Genomic DNA, 19,232 nt, shown 5'->3' on the forward strand with positions numbered 1-19,232 from the left:
TATTGAGATGTAACAGTCCTCAAGTCAAATCCTCTCTGAGGTGGATAATAATATAACATTCCAGTTGATATTGAGATGTACAGTCCTCTCATCTCTCTCTGAGGTGGATAACAGGCAGTTAACCCATTCCAGTTGATATTGAGATGTACAGTCCTCTCATCTGACTTGCTGAGGTGGATAAAGGTAAAATAATATTCATGACAGAGACTAATAATTGTCTGATGTACAGTCTGTCTGTCATCTCTCTGTCTGTCTGTGGATAATAATATAACATTCCAGTCTGATATTGAGATGTACAGTCCTCTCATCTCTCTCTGAGGTGGATAATGTATAATATTCCAGTTGATATTGAGATGTACAGTCCTCTCATCTCTCTGTCTGTCTGTAATAATATAATATTCCAGTCTATTGAGATGTCTGTCCTGATCCTCCTGTCTGATTGTCAGTCCTCTTTCTCTTTGAGGTGGATAATAATATAACATTCCAGATATTGAGATGTACCACCATCATAGATCTGGGTGGATGCACAGTTGATATTGACTGTAACTGTTTCAGCCTCCTAAATAGCATCTTGTTCACTACTATAGATGTAGTCCCTCAGTAAAGATATAACATTCCAGTTGATATTGAGATGTACAGTCCTCTCATCTCTCTCTGAGGTGGATAATAATATAACATTCCAGTTGATATTGAGATGTACAGTCCTCTCATCTCTCTCTGAGGTGGATAATAATATAACATTCCAGTTGATATTGAGATGTACAGTCCTCTCATCTCTCTCTGAGGTGGATAATAATATAATATTCCAGTTGATATTGAGATGTACAGTCCTCTCATCTCTCTCTGAGGTGGATAATAATATAACATTCCAGTTGATATTGAGATGTACAGTCCTCTCATCTCTCTCTGAGGTGGATAATAATATAACATTCCAGTTGATATTGAGATGTACAGTCCTCTCATCTCTCTCTGAGGTGGATAATAATATAACATTCCAGTTGATATTGAGATGTACAGTCCTCTCATCTCTCTCTGAGGTGGATAATATAACATTTGACTCTGACTGCACTTTTTTAGGAAGCCTACTAATTAGCATATTTAGTTTGTGTTCAGATGAACCACATCCTCCCAAAACCACATCCTCCCAATTACCCCAGTAAGGTTTGTTAAGTCAAGGTTCCAGCTGTCCAGAATACACTATGATATTAATTCTCTGTCTGTCCCAAATGGCACGCACTCATTTTGACCAGAGCCATATGGGCACGATACAGGGAATAGTGGCCCTGATGCTAGCATGGCACTCCATCAGTATATTGACCGAAGTAAAGTTGGGTGTCAGAACAGATCTATACAGATGCTGCTATGTTAATGATTAATGAAAAGAACAATAGACTGAATTCTAATGAAGGAATACAAATGAGTGTTAAAACAGCCTGATCTGCACAGACCAGGGGGGAGGAGAGGAAGCTGGTGGGGTGGGGAGGAGAGGAAGCTGGTGGGGAGGAGAGGAAGCTGGTGGGGAGGAGAGGAAGCTGGTGGGGAGGAGAGGAAGCTGGTGGGGTGGGGAGGAGAGGAAGCTGGTGGGGAGGAGGAGAGGAAGCTGGTGGGGTGGGGAGGAGAGGAAGCTGGTGGGGTGGGGAGGAGAGGAAGCTGGTGGGGAGGAGAGGAAGCTGGTGGGGAGGAGAGGAAGCTGGGGGGAGGAGGGAAGCTGGTGGGGAGGGGAGGAAGCTGGTGGGGTGGGGAGGAGAGAGGAAGCTGGTGGGGTGGGGAGGAGAGGAAGCTGGTGGGGTGGGGAGGAGAGGAAGCTGGTGGGGTGGGGAGGAGAGGAAGCTGGTGGGGAGGAGAGGAAGCTGGTAGGGAGGAGAGGAAGCTGGTGGGGTGGAGAGGAAGCTGGTGGGGAGGAGAGGAAGCTGGTGGGGAGGAGAGGAAGCTGGTGGGGTGGGGAGGAGAGGAAGCTGGTGGGGAGGAGAGGAGAGGAAGCTGGTGGGGTGGGGAGGAGAGGAAGCTGGTGGGGGGGGGAGGAGAGGAAGCTGGTGGGGAGGAGAGGAAGCTGGTGGGGAGGAGAGGAAGCTGGTGGGGTGGGGAGGAGAGGAAGCTGGTGGGGAGGAGAGGAAGCTGGTGGGGTGGGGAGGAGAGGAAGCTGGTGGGGTGGGGAGGAGAGGAAGCTGGTGGGGTGGAGAGGAGAGGAAGCTGGTGGGGTGGAGAGGAGAGGAAGCTGGTGGGGAGGAGAGGAAGCTGGTGGGGTGGGGAGGAGAGGGAAGCTGGTGGGGAGGAGAGGAAGCTGGTGGGGAGGAGAGGAAGCTGGTGGGGAGGAGAGGAAGCTGGTGGGGTGGGGAGGAGAGGAAGCTGGTGGGGTGGAGAGGAGAGGAAGCTGGTGGGGTGGAGAGGAGAGGAAGCTGGTGGGGTGGGGAGGAGAGGAAGCTGGTGGGGTGGGGAGGAGAGGGGTGGAAGCTGGTGGGGTGGAGAGGAGAGGAAGCTGGTGGGGTGGGGAGGAGAGGAAGCTGGTGGGGTGGGGAGGAGAGGAAGCTGGTGGGGTGGAGGAGAGGAAGCTGGTGGGGTGGAGAGGAGAGGAAGCTGGTGGGGTGGAGAGGAGAGGAAGCTGGTGGGGTGGGGAGGAGAGGAAGCTGGTGGGGAGGAGAGGAAGCTGGTGGGGTGGGGAGGAGAGGAAGCTGGTGGGGTGGGGAGGAGAGGAAGCTGGTGGGGAGGAGAGGAAGCTGGTGGGGGGGAGGAGAGGAAGCTGGTGGGGTGGGGAGGAGAGGAAGCTGGTGGGGTGGGGAGGAGAGGAAGCTGGTGGGGTGGGGAGGAGAGGAAGCTGGTGGGGAGGAGAGGAAGCTGGTGGGGTGGGGAGGAGAGGAAGCTGGTGGGGTGGGGAGGAAGCTGGTGGGGTGGGGAGGAGAGGAAGCTGGTGGGGTGGAGAGGAAGCTGGTGGGGTGGGGAGGAAGCTGGTGGGGTGGGGAGGAGAGGAAGCTGGTGGGGTGGAGAGGAAGCTGGTGGGGTGGGGAGGAGAGGAAGCTGGTGGGGTGGAGAGGAAGCTGGTGGGGTGGGGAGGAGAGGAAGCTGGTGGGGTGGGGAGAGGAAGCTGGTGGGGTGGGGAGGAGAGGAAGCTGGTGGGGTGGGGGGGAGGAGGAAGCTGGTGGGGTGGTGGGGTGGGGAGGAGAGGAAGCTGGTGGGGAGGAGAGGAAGCTGGTGGGGTGGGGGGAGGAGAGGAAGCTGGTGGGGTGGGGAGGAGAGGAAGCTGGTGGGGTGGGGAGGAGAGGAAGCTGGTGGGGGGGGAGGAGAGGAAGCTGGTGGGGTGGGGAGGAGAGGAAGCTGGTGGGGTGGGGAGGAGAGGAAGCTGGTGGGGTGGGGAGGAGAGGAAGCTGGTGGGGAGGAGAGGAAGCTGGTGGGGAGGAGAGGAAGCTGGTGGGGTGGGGAGGAGAGGAAGCTGGTGGGGTGGGGAGGAGAGGAAGCTGGTGGGGTGGGGAGGAGAGGAAGCTGGTGGGGAGGAGAGGAGAGCTGGTGGGGTGGGGAGGAGAGGAAGCTGGTGGGGAGGAGAGGAAGCTGGTGGGGAGGAGAGGAGAGGAGAGGAAGCTGGTGGGGAGGAGAGGAAGCTGGTGGGGTGGGGAGGAGAGGAAGCTGGTGGGTAGGAGAGGAAGCTGGTGGGGTGGGGAGGAGAGGAAGCTGGTGGGGTGGAGGGGAGGAGAGGAAGCTGGTGGGGTGGGGAGGAGAGGAAGCTGGTGGGGTGGAGAGGAAGCTGGTGGGGTGGGGTGGAGAGGAAGCTGGTGGGGTGGAGAGGAAGCTGGTGGGGTGGGGAGGAGAGGAAGCTGGTGGGGAGGAGAGGAAGCTGGTGGGGTGGGGAGGAGAGGAAGCTGGTGGGGTGGGGAGGAGAGGAGCTGGTGGGGTGGGGAGGAGAGGAAGCTGGTGGGGCGGGGAGGAGGAAGCTGGTGGGGTGGGGAGGAGAGGAAGCTGGTGGGGTGGGGAGGAGAGAGGAAGCTGGTGGGGTGGGGGAGGAGAGGAAGCTGGTGGGGTGGGGGGAGGAGAGGAAGCTGGTGGGGTGGGGAGGAGAGGAAGCTGGTGGGGTGGGGAGGAGAGGAAGCTGGTGGGGTGGGGAGGAGAGGGAAGCTGGTGGGGTGGGGGAGGAGAGGAAGCTGGTGGGGTGGGGGGAGAGGAAGCTGGTGGGGAGGAGAGGAAGCTGGTGGGGAGGAGAGGAAGCTGGTGGGGAGGGGAGGAGAGGAAGCTGGTGGGGTGGGGGGAGAGGAAGCTGGTGGGGTGGGGGAGGAGAGGAAGCTGGTGGGGAGGGGAGGAGAGGAAGCTGGTGGGGAGGGGGAGAGGAAGCTGGTGGGGTGGGGGAGGAGAGGAAGCTGGTGGGGAGGGGGGAGGAAGCTGGTGGGGTGGGGGAGAGGAAGCTGGTGGGGAGGAGGGAGCTGGTGGGGAGGACAGGAAGCTGGTGGGGAGGAGAGGAAGCTGGTGGGGAGGAGAGGAAGCTGGTGGGGAGGGGAGGAGAGGAAGCTGGTGGGGAGGGGGGAGAGGAAGCTGGTGGGGTGGGGGGAGGAGAGGAAGCTGGTGGGGTGGGGGGAGGAGAGGAAGCTGGTGGGGTGGGGAGGAGAGGAAGCTGGTGGGGAGGAGAGGAAGCTGGTGGGGTGGGGGGAGGAGAGGAAGCTGGTGGGGTGGGGGGAGGAGAGGAAGCTGGTGGGGTGGGGGAGGAGAGGAAGCTGGTGGGGTGGGGGAGGAGAGGAAGCTGGTGGGGCGGGGGGAGGAGAGGAAGCTGGTGGGGTGGGGAGGAGAGGAAGCTGGTGGGGTGGGGAGGAGAGGAAGCTGGTGGGGTGGGGAGGAGAGGAAGCTGGTGGGGCGGGGGAGGAGAGGAAGCTGGTGGGGTGGGGGGAGGAGAGGAAGCTGGTGGGGTGGGGAGGAGAGGAAGCTGGTGGGGTGGGGAGGAGAGGAAGCTGGTGGGGAGGAGAGGAAGCTGGTGGGGTGGGGGAGGAGAGGAAGCTGGTGGGGTGGGGAGGAGAGGAAGCTGGTGGGGTGGGGAGGAGAGGAAGCTGGTGGGGAGGAGAGGAGAGGAAGCTGGTGGGGTGGGGGGAGAGGAAGCTGGTGGGGTGGGGGAGGAGAGGAAGCTGGTGGGGGGAGGAGAGGAAGCTGGTGGGGTGGGGGAGAGGAAGCTGGTGGGGAGGAGAGGAAGCTGGTGGGGAGGGGGAGAGGAAGCTGGTGGGGAGGGGGGAGAGAGGAAGCTGGTGGGGAGGGGAGGAGAGGAAGCTGGTGGGGTGGGGGAGAGGAAGCTGGTGGGGTGGGGGGAGGAGAGGAAGCTGGTGGGGTGGGGAGGAGAGGAAGCTGGTGGGGTGGGGGGAGGAGAGGAAGCTGGTGGGGTGGGGAGGAGAGGAAGCTGGTGGGGTGGGGGAGGAGAGGAAGCTGGTGGGCGGGGGAGGAGAGGAAGCTGGTGGGGTGGGGAGAAGAGGAAGCTGGTGGGGTGGGGGGGAGAGGAAGCTGGTGGGGCGGGGGAGGAGAGGAAGCTGGTGGGGTGGGGGGAGAGGAAGCTGGTGGGGTGGGGAGGAGAGGAAGCTGGTGGGGTGGGGGAGGAGAGGAAGCTGGTGGGGTGGGGAGGAGAGGAAGCTGGTGGGGTGGGGAGGAGAGGAAGCTGGTGGGGTGGCGGGAGGAGAGGAAGCTGGTGGGGGCGGGGAGGAGAGGAAGCTGGTGGGGAGGAGAGGAAGCTGGTGGGGTGGGGAGGAGAGGAAGCTGGTGGGGTGGGGAGGAGAGGAAGCTGGTGGGGAGGAGAGGAAGCTGGTGGGGCGGGGAGGAGAGGAAGCTGGTGGGGAGGAGAGGAAGCTGGTGGGGTGGGGAGGAGAGGAAGCTGGTGGGGAGGAGAGGAAGCTGGTGGGGCGGGGAGGAGAGGAAGCTGGTGGGGTGGGGAGGAGAGGAAGCTGGTGGGGTGGGGAGGAGAGGAAGCTGGTGGGGTGGGGAGGAGAGGAAGCTGGTGGGGTGGGGGGAGGAGAGGAAGCTGGTGGGGTGGGGAGGAGAGGAAGCTGGTGGGGTGGGGGGAGGAGAGGAAGCTGGTGGGGTGGGGGGAGGAGAGGAAGCTGGTGGGGTGGGGGGAGGAGGTGGGAAAAGAGAGCGGTTTCAGACCCCAATTAAGACCTAGAGTTATGGCACTGTAGTCTTGTTCTGAATTTATATTACGAACTAATGCTTCCATAGTGATGACAGCACAACAGACTGACGAGTAGTGATGCTTCCATAGTGATGACAGCACAACAGACTGATGAGTAGTGATGACAGCACAACAGACTGATGAGTAGTGATGACAGCACAACAGACTGATGAGTAGTGATGCTTCCATAGTGATGACAGCACAACAGACTGATGAGTAGTGATGCTTCCATAGTGATGACAGCACAACAGACTGATGAGTAGTGATGCTTCCATAGTGATGACAGCACAACAGACTGATGAGTAGTGATGCTTCCATAGTGATGACAGCACAACAGACTGATGAGTAGTGATGACAGCACAACAGACTGATGAGTAGTGATGCTTCCATAGTGATGACAGCAGAACAGACTGATGAGTAGTGATGACAGCACAACAGACTGATGAGTAGTGATGCTTCCATAGTGATGACAGCACAACAGACTGATGAGTAGTGATGCTTCCATAGTGATGACAGCACAACAGACTGATGAGTAGTGATGACAGCACAACAGACTGATGAGTAGTGATGCTTCCATGGTGATGACAGCACAACAGACTGATGAATAGTGATGCTTCCATAGTGATGACAGCACAACAGACTGATGAGTAGTGATGCTTCCATAGTGATGACAGCACAACAGACTGATGAGTAGTGATGCTTCCATAGTGATGACAGCACAACAGACTGATGAGTAGTGATGACAGCACAACAGACTGATGAGTAGTGATGCTTCCATAGTGATGACAGCACAACAGACTGATGAGTAGTGATGACAGCACAACAGACTGATGAGTAGTGATGCCTCCATAGTGATGACAGCACAATAGACTGATGAGTAGTGGTGCTTCCATAGTGATGACAGCACAACAGACTGATGAGTAGTGATGCTTCCATAGTGATGACAGCACAACAGACTGATGAGTAGTGATGACAGCACAACAGACTGATGAGTAGTGATGCTTCCATAGTGATGACAGCACAACAGACTGATGAGTAGTGATGCTTCCATAGTGATGACAGCACAACAGACTGATGAGTAGTGATGACAGCACAACAGACTGATGAGTAGTGATGCTTCCATGGTGATGACAGCACAACAGACTGATGAGTAGTGATGACAGCACAACAGACTGATGAATAGTGATGACAGCACAACAGACTGATGAGTAGTGATGCTTCCATGGTGATGACAGCACAACAGACTGATGAGTAGTGATGCTTCCATAGTGATGACAGCACAACAGACTGATGAGTAGTGATGCTTCCATGGTGATGACAGCACAACAGACTGATGAGTAGTGATGCTTCCATAGTGATGACAGCACAACAGACTGATGAGTAGTGATGCTTCCATAGTGATGACAGCACAACAGACTGATGAGTAGTGATGCTTCCATAGTGATGACAGCACAACAGACTGATGAGTAGTGATGACAGCACAACAGACTATTGAGTAGTGAACAGTAGTGGACAGATCGAGAAACAGAAGGATATGAAGAGTGATGGAGATGTGTTGACTTTTGGATGTCATTTTAACCGGAACGTCTTTGGACGGACAGCAACATCATTTAGCCCTCATCTCAGCCTGTCACTCTGTCAGAAGGTAACATCATAATATCAGGGATGCTAAAGGGTGTCTGTGTAGAATGTCTCTGACATCACTTCCTCTGTCTGCCTAGGGGAACGGTCATGAGCGTGACTTCCTGGATGACAGACGTGTTTTCATCATGGACGTCTACAACCGACACATCTACCCTGGAGACGGATACGCAAAGAGTAAGATACCACTAACCTATGACCCCTAACCCTCTACAACCGATACATCTACCCTGGAGACGGATACCCTAAGAGTAAGATACCACTAACCTATGACCCCCTAACCCTCTATAACCGATACATCTACCCTGGAGACGGATACCCTAAGAGTAAGATACCACTAACCTATGACCCCTAACCCTCTACAACTGATACATCTACCCTGGAGACGGATACCCTAAGTGTAAGATACCACTAACCTATGACCCCTAACCCTCTACAACTGATACATCTACCCTGGAGACGGATACCCTAAGAGTAAGATACCACTAACATATGACCCCTAACCCTCTACAACCGATACATCTACCCTGGAGACGGATACCCTAAGTGTAAGATACCACTAACCTATGACCCCTAACCCTCTATAACCGATACATCTACCCTGGAGACGGATACCCTAAGAGTAAGATACCACTAACCTATGACCCCTAACCCTCTACAACTGATACATCTACCCTGGAGACGGATACCCTAAGAGTAAGATACCACTAACCTATGACCCCTAACCCTCTACAACCGATACATCTACCCTGGAGACGGATACCCTAAGAGTAAGATACCACTAACCTATGACCCCTAACCCTCTACAACCGATACATCTACCCTGGAGACGGATACCCTAAGTGTAAGATACCACTAACCTATGACCCCTAACCCTCTATAACCGATACATCTACCCTGGAGACGGATACCCTAAGAGTAAGATACCACTAACCTATGACCCCTAACCCTCTACAACTGATACATCTACCCTGGAGACGGATACCCTAAGAGTAAGATACCACTAACCTATGACCCCTAACCCTCTACAACCGATACATCTACCCTGGAGACGGATACCCTAAGAGTAAGATACCACTAACCTATGACCCCTAACCCTCTATAACCGATACATCTACCCTGGAGACGGATAAGCAAAATTATCTCCATATTGTTTTTTTGGGGTACTAAATTGGATATTGTGTTTTGATATGTGGACGAGGCCACTGGACCATGAAATCAATAGTGGTTCGATAATATTCTTCTAGTTTGTTGCTGTTTCGAGAAGTGGTTTTATTTTTGTGTCCCACAGGGGGCAGACTCTGACCTATCCCACTCTGTTGACTAAAGAGATTTCTCTGCTCTGACTCTCTACCCCTCTACCTGAAGACTTTTCTCATTCTGTCCCTCTCAAACAAACCCTCTCCATACCTGCTGGAAAAGTGTGTGTATGTGTGTGTGTGTCGGTGCAAAAAGTGTGTGTGTGTTGGACCTGTACAGTTGATTTATTTCAGGAGGTTAAATCAGTGTCTCATTATTCTGTTGTACTTTCAAAACAAATGTAAAATAGTTTAATTCATAACACATTTAAAGTAGTCACATTTAAAATATACTTATTTATAACAGGCATGAAATGACTTGGGTTCTTGGGCACTATGGGTTCTATAGGCACTATGGGTTCTATAGGCACTATGGGTTCTATAGGCACTATGGGTTCTATAGGCACTATGGGTTCTATCAATGGAAACAGGATGCACCTGAGCTCAATTTCAAATCTCATAGCAAGGGGTCTGAATACAATACTTTCCGAATGCACTGTACATTGTTGTGTTTCCCGGGGCGATTAAATGTAATGTACTGGGGGACAGAGGATCTGTCTGTCTGTCTACCTGTCTGCCTATGTCTCTCTCAGGAGCCATAAAGCGTAAGGTAGAGCTGGACTGGGGGACGGAGGATCTGTCTGTCTGTCTACCTGTCTGTCTATGTCTCTCTCAGGAGCCATAAAGCGTAAGGTAGAGCTGGACTGGGGGACAGAGGACCTGTCTGTCTGTGGTCCTTCTGTAGCTCAGTTGGTAGAGCATGGCGCTTGTAACGCCAGGGTAGTGGGTTCGATCCCCGGGACCACCCATACGTAGAATGTATGCACACATGACTGTAAGTCGCTTTGGATAAAAGCGTCTGCTAAATGGCATATATTATATTTATTATTATTATTATTACCTGTCTGTCTATGTCTCTCTCAGGAGCCATAAAGCGTAAGGTGGAGCTGGACTGGGGGACAGAGAATCTGTCTGTCTGTCTACCTGTCTGTCTATGTCTCTCTCAGGAACCATAAAGCTTAAGGTAGAGCTGGACTGGGGGACGGAGGATCTGTCTGTCTGTCTACCTGTCTGTCTATGTCTCTCTCAGGAGCCATAAAGCGTAAGGTGGAGCTGGACTGGGGGACGGAGGATGATGAGTACCTCCAGAAGGTAGAGCTCCACTCGGAGGGTGCTCTCAATGAGGTCCGGCCTGACATCATAGTATACAACGCCGGTACAGACATCCTAGACGGAGACCCCCTGGGAGGGCTGGCTATCTCACCACAGGTAGGGTTGGTAGGGGACTGGCTATCTCACCACAGGTAGGGTTGGGAGGGGACTGGCTATCTCACCACAGGTAGGGGGCTGGCTATCTCACCACAGGTAGGGTTGGGAGGGGACTGGCTATCTCACCACAGGTAGGGGGCTGGCTATCTCACCACAGGTAGGGTTGGTAGGGGACTGGCTATCTCACCACTGGTAGGGGACTGGCTATCTCACCACTGGTAGGGTTGGTAGGGGACTGGCTATCTCACCACTGGGACTGGCTAGGGAGTTTTTCCTAGCCACCGTGCTTTTACACCTGCATTGTTTGCTGTTTGGGGTTTTAGGCTGGGTTTCTGTACAGCACTTTGAGATATCAGCTGATGTACGAAGGGCTATATAAATAAATTTGATTTGATTTGATTTGACTGGTAGGGTTGGTAGGGGACTGGCTATCTCACCACAGGTAGGGTTGGTAGGGGACTGGGTTGGTAGGGGACTGGCTATCTCACCACTGGTAGGGTTGGTAGGGGACTGGCTATCTCACCACTGGTAGGGTTGGTAGGGGACTGGCTATCTCACCACTGGTAGGGTTGGTAGGGGACTGGCTATCTCACCACATGTAAGGTTGGTAAGGGACTGTCTATCTCACCACAGGTAGGGTTGGTAGGGGACTGGCTATCTCACCACAGGTAGGGTTGGTAGGGGACTGGCTATCTCACCACAGGTAGGGTTGGTAGGGGACTGGCTATCTCACCACAGGTAGGGTTGGTAGGGGGCTGGCTATCTCACCACAGGTAGGGGGCTGGCTATCTCACCACAGGTAGGGTTGGTAGGGGACTGGCTATCTCACCACTGGTAGGGTTGGTAGGGGACTGGCTATGTCACCACAGGTAGGGTTGGTAGGGGACTGGCTATCTCACCACAGGTAAGGTTGGTAGGGGACTGGCTATCTCACCACAGGTAGGGTTGGTAGGGGACTGGCTATCTCACCACAGGTAAGGTTGGTAGGGGACTGGCTATCTCACCACAGGTAGGGTTGGTAGGGGACTGGCTATCTCACCACAGGTAGGGTTGGTAGGGACTGGCTATCTCACCACTGGTAGGGTTGGTAAGGGACTGGCTATCTCACCACAGGTAGGGTTGGTAGGGACTGGCTATCTCACCACTGGTAGGGTTGGTAGGGACTGGCTATCTCACCACAGGTAGGGTTGGTAGGGAACTGGCTATCTCACCACAGGTAGGGTTGGTAGGGGACTGGCTATGTCACCACAGGTAGGGTTGGTAGGGGACTGGCTATCTCACCACAGGTAAGGTTGGTAGGGGACTGGCTATCTCACCACAGGTAGGGTTGGTAGGGGACTGGCTATCTCACCACAGGTAAGGTTGGTAGGGGACTGGCTATCTCACCACAGGTAGGGTTGGTAGGGGACTGGCTATCTCACCACAGGTAGGGTTGGTAAGGGACTGGCTATCTCACCACTGGTAGGGTTGGTAAGGGACTGGCTATCTCACCACAGGTAGGGTTGGTAAGGGACTGGCTATCTCACCACTGGTAGGGTTGGTAAGGGACTGGCTATCTCACCACAGGTAGGGTTGGTAGGGGACTGGCTATCTCACCACAGGTAAGGTTGGTAGGGCACTGGCTAGCTCACCACTGGTAGGGGACTGGCTATCTCACCACAGGTAGGGTTGGTAGGGGACTGGCTATCTCACAACAGGTAGGGTTGGTAGGGGACTGGCTATCTCACCACTGGTAGGGTTGGTAGGGGACTGGCTATGTCACCACAGGTAGGGTTGGTAGGGGACTGGCTATCTCACCACAGGTAAGGTTGGTAGGGGACTGGCTATCTCACCACAGGTAGGGTTGGTAGGGGACTGGCTATCTCACCACAGGTAAGGTTGGTAGGGGACTGGCTATCTCACCACAGGTAGGGTTGGTAGGGGACTGGCTATCTCACCACAGGTAGGGTTGGTAAGGGACTGGCTATCTCACCACTGGTAGGGTTGGTAAGGGACTGGCTATCTCACCACAGGTAGGGTTGGTAAGGGACTGGCTATCTCACCACTGGTAGGGTTGGTAAGGGACTGGCTATCTCACCACAGGTAGGGTTGGTAGGGGACTGGCTATCTCACCACAGGTAGGGTTGGTAGGGGACTGGCTATGTCACCACAGGTAGGGTTGGTAGGGGACTGGCTATCTCACCACAGGTAAGGTTGGTAGGGCACTGGCTAGCTCACCACTGGTAGGGGACTGGCTATCTCACCACAGGTAGGGTTGGTAGGGGACTGGCTATCTCACAACAGGTAGGGTTGGTAGGGGACTGGCTATCTCACCACTGGTAGGGTTGGTAGGGGACTGGCTATCTCACCACAGGTAGGGTTGGTAAGGGACTGGCTATCTCACCATTGGTAGGGTTGGTAAGGGACTGGCTATCTCACCACAGGTAGGGTTGGTAGGGGACTGGCTATCTCACCACAGGTAGGGTTGGTAGGGGGCTGGCTATCTCACCACAGGTAGGGGGCTGGCTATCTCACCACAGGTAGGGTTGGTAGGGGACTGGCTATCTCACCACTGGTAGGGTTGGTAGGGGACTGGCTATGTCACCACAGGTAGGGTTGGTAGGGGACTGGCTATCTCACCACAGGTAAGGTTGGTAGGGGACTGGCTATCTCACCACAGGTAGGGTTGGTAGGGGACTGGCTATCTCACCACAGGTAAGGTTGGTAGGGGACTGGCTATCTCACCACAGGTAGGGTTGGTAGGGGACTGGCTATCTCACCACAGGTAGGGTTGGTAAGGGACTGGCTATCTCACCACTGGTAGGGTTGGTAAGGGACTGGCTATCTCACCACAGGTAGGGGGCTGGCTATCTCACCACTGGTAGGGTTGGTAGGGGACTGGCTATCTCACCACTGGTAGGGTTGGTAGGGGACTGGCTATCTCACCACAGGTAGGGTTGGTAGGGGACTGGCTATCTCACCACAGGTAGGGTTGGTAGGGGACTGGCTATCTCACCACAGGTAGGGTTGGTAGGGGACTGGCTATCTCACCACAGGTAGGGTTGGTAGGGGACTGGCTATGTCACCACTGGTAGGGGACTGGCTATCTCACCACATGTAGGTTTGGTAGGGGACTGGCTATCTCACCAGGGGAGTCAGTCTTTCCATTCCCTGAGATGGTAATCACTTGTTCTTTAAACCCTCCAGTCCAGCTGTCCTCATTGTCATGTCTCCACCTCTCCCCCGTGAGGAGGGTGTGTATTTGGGGGGACTGTCCAGATGTCTCCATCCACCTGGCAACGCTGGGGTTAATGTCTGTGAATGTAGGGGAAAGGGAAGCATGGGGGCAGAGTGGAGTAGAAACACAGAGCTCCAGTCCCTCGGGGGAAAGGGAAGCATGGGGGCAGAGTGGAGTAGAAACACAGAGCTCCAGTCCCTCAGGGGAAAGGGAGGCATGGGGGCAGAGTGGAGTAGAAACACAGAGCTCCAGTCTCTCGGGGGAAAGGGAAGCATGGGGGCAGAGTGGAGTAGAAACACAGAGCTCCAGTCCCTCAGGGGAAAGGGAGGCATGGGGGCAGAGTGGAGTAGAAACACAGAGCTCCAGTCCCTCAGGGGAAAGGGAAGCATGGGGGCAGAGTGGAGTAGAAACACAGAGCTCCAGTCCCTCGGGGGAAAGGGAAGCATGGGGGCAGAGTGGAGTAGAAACACAGAGCTCCAGTCCCTCAGGGGAAAGGGTGGGGAATGATTCTACCATAATATGACGTTATGGAGCAGAAACACAGAGCTCCAGTCCCTAAGGGGAAAGGGTGGGGAATGATTCTACCATAATATGACGTTATGGAGCGTTTCCTCATAGCTCTGGGTTGTTATTGTGCACTAAGATTAAATGAATGATGAAACCGTTTTCTAGAGGCTGTCTAGACTCAAACTGAGGCTTCAATGCTCCTCTCTTCCAGGGCATCATAAAGAGGGATGAAATAGTGTTCCGGGCAGCACGAAGGAGAGGGATTCCCATCCTGATGGTGACATCTGGTGGATACCAGAAGAAGACTGCTCGCATCATCGCTGACTCCATCATCAACCTGCGACGCCAGGGCCTGATTGGAGGGAATGAGGATGGGGAGGTGGCAGAAGAGTGTGTGGGCGGAGTCCCCCTCGTGATGAGCAGCTCTGACTCCTCCCCTTCCTCTGTGTCGACAGGACCAGCCCCCAACACCATTTGACTGTAACTGAACATGAGTTGGATCTTAGGGTCCAGAGCTTCTCCTGGAACCGTAGGACACGGGAGGAAAAATGTTATGCTCGGGAATAGAGTGCCTTTTCAGACTTCCCCACGATCTTACTGATGCCCAAGGTGACTGTGGCAGGGGTCGGTAATGGTACAAGGTTGGTCGGGTAGCCTAGTGGTTAAGAGTGTTTGGCGAGTAATTTGAATCCCTGAGCCAGCTAGGTGAAAAATCTACCGATGTGCCCTTGAGCAAAGCACTTAACACTAGTTGCTCCTGTAAGTCTATGGTTAACAGTGTCTGCTAAATTACTAAAATGTAAATGTCTGAGACATTCTGTAGTGCTACAGGGTTGGTCTGAGACATTCTGTAGTGGTACAGGGTTGGTCTGAGACATTCTATAGTGGTACAGGGTTGGTCTGAGACATTCTGTAGTGGTTCGGGGTTGGTCTGAGACATTCTGTAGTGCTACAGGGTTGGTCTGAGACATTCTGTAGTGGTACAGGGTTGGTCTGAGACATTCTGTAGTGGTACAGGGTTGGTCTGAGACATTCTGTAGTGGTTCGGGGTTGGTCTGAGACATTCTGTAGTGCTACAGGGTTGGTCTGAGACATTCTGTAGTGCTACAGGGTTGGTCTGAGACATTCTGTAGTGCTACGGGGTTGGTCTGAGACATTCTGTAGTGCTACGGGGTTGGTCTGAGACATTCTGTAGTGCTACGGGGTTGGTCTGAGACATTCTGTAGTGCTACGGGGTTGGACTGAGACATTCTGTAGTGCTACGGGGTTGGACTGAGACATTCTGTAGTGCTACGGGGTTGGACTGAGACATTCTGTAGTGCTACGGGGTTGGACTGAGACATTCTGTAGTGCTACGGGGTTGGACTGAGACATTCTGTAGTGCTACGGGGTTGGACTGAGACATTCTGTAGTGCTACGGGGTTGGACTGAGACATTCTGTAGTGCTACGGGGTTGGACTGAGACATTCTGTAGACATTGCTACGGGGTTGGACTGAGACATTCTGTAGTGCTACGGGGTTGGACTGAGACATTCTGTAGTGCTACGGGGTTGGACTGAGACATTCTGTAGTGCTACGGGGTTGGACTGAGACATTCTGTAGTGCTACGGGGTTGGACTGAGACATTCTGTAGTGCTACGGGGTTGGACTGAGACATTCTGTAGTGCTACGGGGTTGGACTGAGACATTCTGTAGTGCTACGGGGTTGGACTGAGACATTCTGTAGTGCTACGGGGTTGGACTGAGACATTCTGTAGTGCTACGGGGTTGGACTGAGACATTCTGTAGTGCTACGGGGTTGGACTGAGACATTCTGTAGTGCTACGGGGTTGGACTGAGACATTCTGTAGTGCTACGGGGTTGGACTGAGACATTCTGTAGTGCTACACTAAACATGGGGTTGGACTGAGACATTCTGTTTTCTGTAGTGGTACTAACACTAAACATGGGGTTGGACTGAGACAGATATATAGTTTTCTGTAGACAGTAGTGTTTAATACTAACACTAAACTAACACTAAACATGGGGTTGGACTGAGACAGATATATAGTTTTCTGTAGACAGTAGTGTTTAATACTAACACTAAACATGGGGTTGGACTGAGACAGATATATAGTTTTCTGTAGACAGTAGTGTTTAATACTAACACTAAACATGGGGTTGGACTGAGACAGATATATAGTTTTCTGTAGACAGTAGTGTTTAATACTAACACTAAACATGGGGTTGGACTGAGACAGATATATAGTTTTCTGTAGACAGTAGTGTTTAATACTAACACTAAACATGGGGTTGGACTGAGACAGATATATAGTTTTCTGTAGACAGTAGTGTTTAATACTAACACTAAACATGGGGTTGGACTGAGACAGATATATAGTTTTCTGTAGACAGTAGTGTTTAATACTAACACTAAACATGGGGTTGGACTGAGACAGATATATAGTTTTCTGTAGACAGTAGTGTTTAATACTAACACTAAACATGGGGTTGGACTGAGACAGATATATAGTTTTCTGTAGACAGTAGTGTTTAATACTAACACTAAACATGGGGTTGGACTGAGACAGATATATAGTTTTCTGTAGACAGTAGTGTTTAATACTAACACTAAACATGGGGTTGGACTGAGACAGATATATAGTTTTCTGTAGACAGTAGTGTTTAATACTAACACTAAACATGGGGACAGTAGTGTTTAATACTAACACTGGGGTTGGACTGAGACAGATATATAGTTTTCTGTAGACAGTAGTGTTTAATACTAACACTAAACATGGGGTTGGACTGAGACAGATATATAGTTTTCTGTAGACAGTAGTGTTTAATACTAACACTAAACATGGGGTTGGACTGAGACAGATATATAGTTTTCTGTAGACAGTAGTGTTTAATACTAACACTAAACATGGGGTTGGACTGAGACAGATATATAGTTTTCTGTAGACAGTAGTGTTTAATACTAACACTAAACATGGGGTTGGACTGAGACAGATATATAGTTTTCTGTAGACAGTAGTGTTTAATACTAACACTAAACATGGGGTTGGACTGAGACAGATATATAGTTTTCTGTAGACAGTAGTGTTTAATACTAACACTAAACATGGGGTTGGACTGAGACAGATATATAGTTTTCTGTAGACAGTAGTGTTTAATACTAACACTAAACATGGGGTTGGACTGAGACAGATATATAGTTTTCTGTAGACAGTAGTGTTTAATACTAACACTAAACATGGGGTTGGACTGAGACAGATATATAGTTTTCTGTAGACAGTAGTGTTTAATACTAACACTAAACATGGGGTTGGACTGAGACAGATATATAGTTTTCTGTAGACAGTAGTGTTTAATACTAACACTAAACATGGGGTTGGACTGAGACAGATATATAGTTTTCTGTAGACAGTAGTGTTTAATACTAACACTAAACATGGGGTTGGACTGAGACAGATATATAGTTTTCTGTAGACAGTAGTGTTTAATACTAACACTAAACATGGGGTTGGACTGAGACAGATATATAGTTTTCTGTAGACAGTAGTGTTTAATACTAACACTAAACATGGGGTTGGACTGAGACAGATATATAGTTTTCTGTAGACAGTAGTGTTTAATACTAACACTAAACATGGGGTTGGACTGAGACAGATATATAGTTTTCTGTAGACAGTAGTGTTTAATACTAACACTAAACATGGGGTTGGACTGAGACAGATATATAGTTTTCTGTAGACAGTAGTGTTTAATACTAACACTAAACATGGGGTTGGACTGAGACAGATATATAGTTTTCTGTAGACAGTAGTGTTTAATACTAACACTAAACATGGGGTTGGACTGAGACAGATATTGGATAGTTTTTTTCTGTAGACAGTAGTGTTTAATACTAACACTAAACATGGGGTTGGACTGAGACAGATATATAGTTTTCTGTAGACAGTAGTGTTTAATACTAACACTAAACATGGGGTTGGACTGAGACAGATATATAGTTTTCTGTAGACAGTAGTGTTTAATACTAACACTAAACATGGGGTTGGACTGAGACAGATATATAGTTTTCTGTAGACAGTAGTGTTTAATACTAACACTAAACATGGGGTTGGACTGAGACAGATATATAGTTTTCTGTAGACAGTAGTGTTTAATACTAACACTAAACATGGGGTTGGACTGAGACAGATATATAGTTTTCTGTAGACAGTAGTGTTTAATACTAACACTAAACATGGGGTTGGACTGAGACAGATATATAGTTTTCTGTAGACAGTAGTGTTTAATACTAACACTAAACATGGGGTTGGACTGAGACAGATATATAGTTTTCTGTAGACAGACAGTAGTGTTTAATACTAACACTAAACATGGGGTTGGACTGAGACAGATATATAGTTTTCTGTAGACAGTAGTGTTTAATACTAACACTAAACATGGGGTTGGACTGAGACAGATATATAGTTTTCTGTAGACAGTAGTGTTTAATACTAACACTAAACATGGGGTTGGACTGAGACAGATATATAGTTTTCTGTAGACAGTAGTGTTTAATACTAACACTAAACATGGGGTTGGACTGAGACAGATATATAGTTTTCTGTAGACAGTAGTGTTTAATACTAACACTAAACATGGGGTTGGACTGAGACAGATATATAGTTTTCTGTAGACAGTAGTGTTTAATACTAACACTAAACATGGGGTTGGACTGAGACAGATATATAGTTTTCTGTAGACAGTAGTGTTTAATACTAACACTAAACATGGGGTTGGACTGAGACAGATATATAGTTTTCTGTAGACAGTAGTGTTTAATACTAACACTAAACATGGGGTTGGACTGAGACAGATATATAGTTTTCTGTAGACAGTAGTGTTTAATACTAACACTAAACATGGGGTTGGACTGAGACAGATATATAGTTTTCTGTAGACAGTAGTGTTTAATACTAACACTAAACATGGGGTTGGACTGAGACAGATATATAGTTTTCTGTAGACAGTAGTGTTTAATACTAACACTAAACATGGGGTTGGACTGAGACAGATATATAGTTTTCTGTAGACAGTAGTGTTTAATACTAACACTAAACATGGGGTTGGACTGAGACAGATATATAGTTTTTAATACTAACACTAAACATGGGGTTGGACTGACAGATAGTTTTCTGTAGTT

The 19,232-nt window shown here is 50.9% G+C and overlaps 1 protein-coding gene across 2 annotated transcripts in view; it reads left to right on the top strand.

The window, feature by feature from the left end:
* The window catches only part of hdac11 (histone deacetylase 11), a 51,496-nt gene extending 35,975 nt beyond the window's left edge, over positions 1 to 15,521 (top strand). For both annotated transcript variants that reach the window (XM_046338144.1, XM_046338145.1), the window contains exons 8-10: positions 7,843 to 7,939; positions 10,151 to 10,329; positions 14,265 to 15,521. In XM_046338144.1, the coding sequence (XP_046194100.1) occupies positions 7,843 to 7,939; positions 10,151 to 10,329; positions 14,265 to 14,531 (543 nt within the window). In that variant the 3' untranslated portion in view covers positions 14,532 to 15,521. The remainder of the gene's footprint in view (positions 1 to 7,842; positions 7,940 to 10,150; positions 10,330 to 14,264) is intronic.
* The last annotated feature ends 3,711 nt before the right edge of the window (positions 15,522 to 19,232 follow it).

Source organism: Oncorhynchus gorbuscha, linkage group LG03, assembly GCF_021184085.1.
Source record: "Oncorhynchus gorbuscha isolate QuinsamMale2020 ecotype Even-year linkage group LG03, OgorEven_v1.0, whole genome shotgun sequence".
Taxonomy (NCBI): domain Eukaryota; kingdom Metazoa; phylum Chordata; class Actinopteri; order Salmoniformes; family Salmonidae; genus Oncorhynchus; species Oncorhynchus gorbuscha.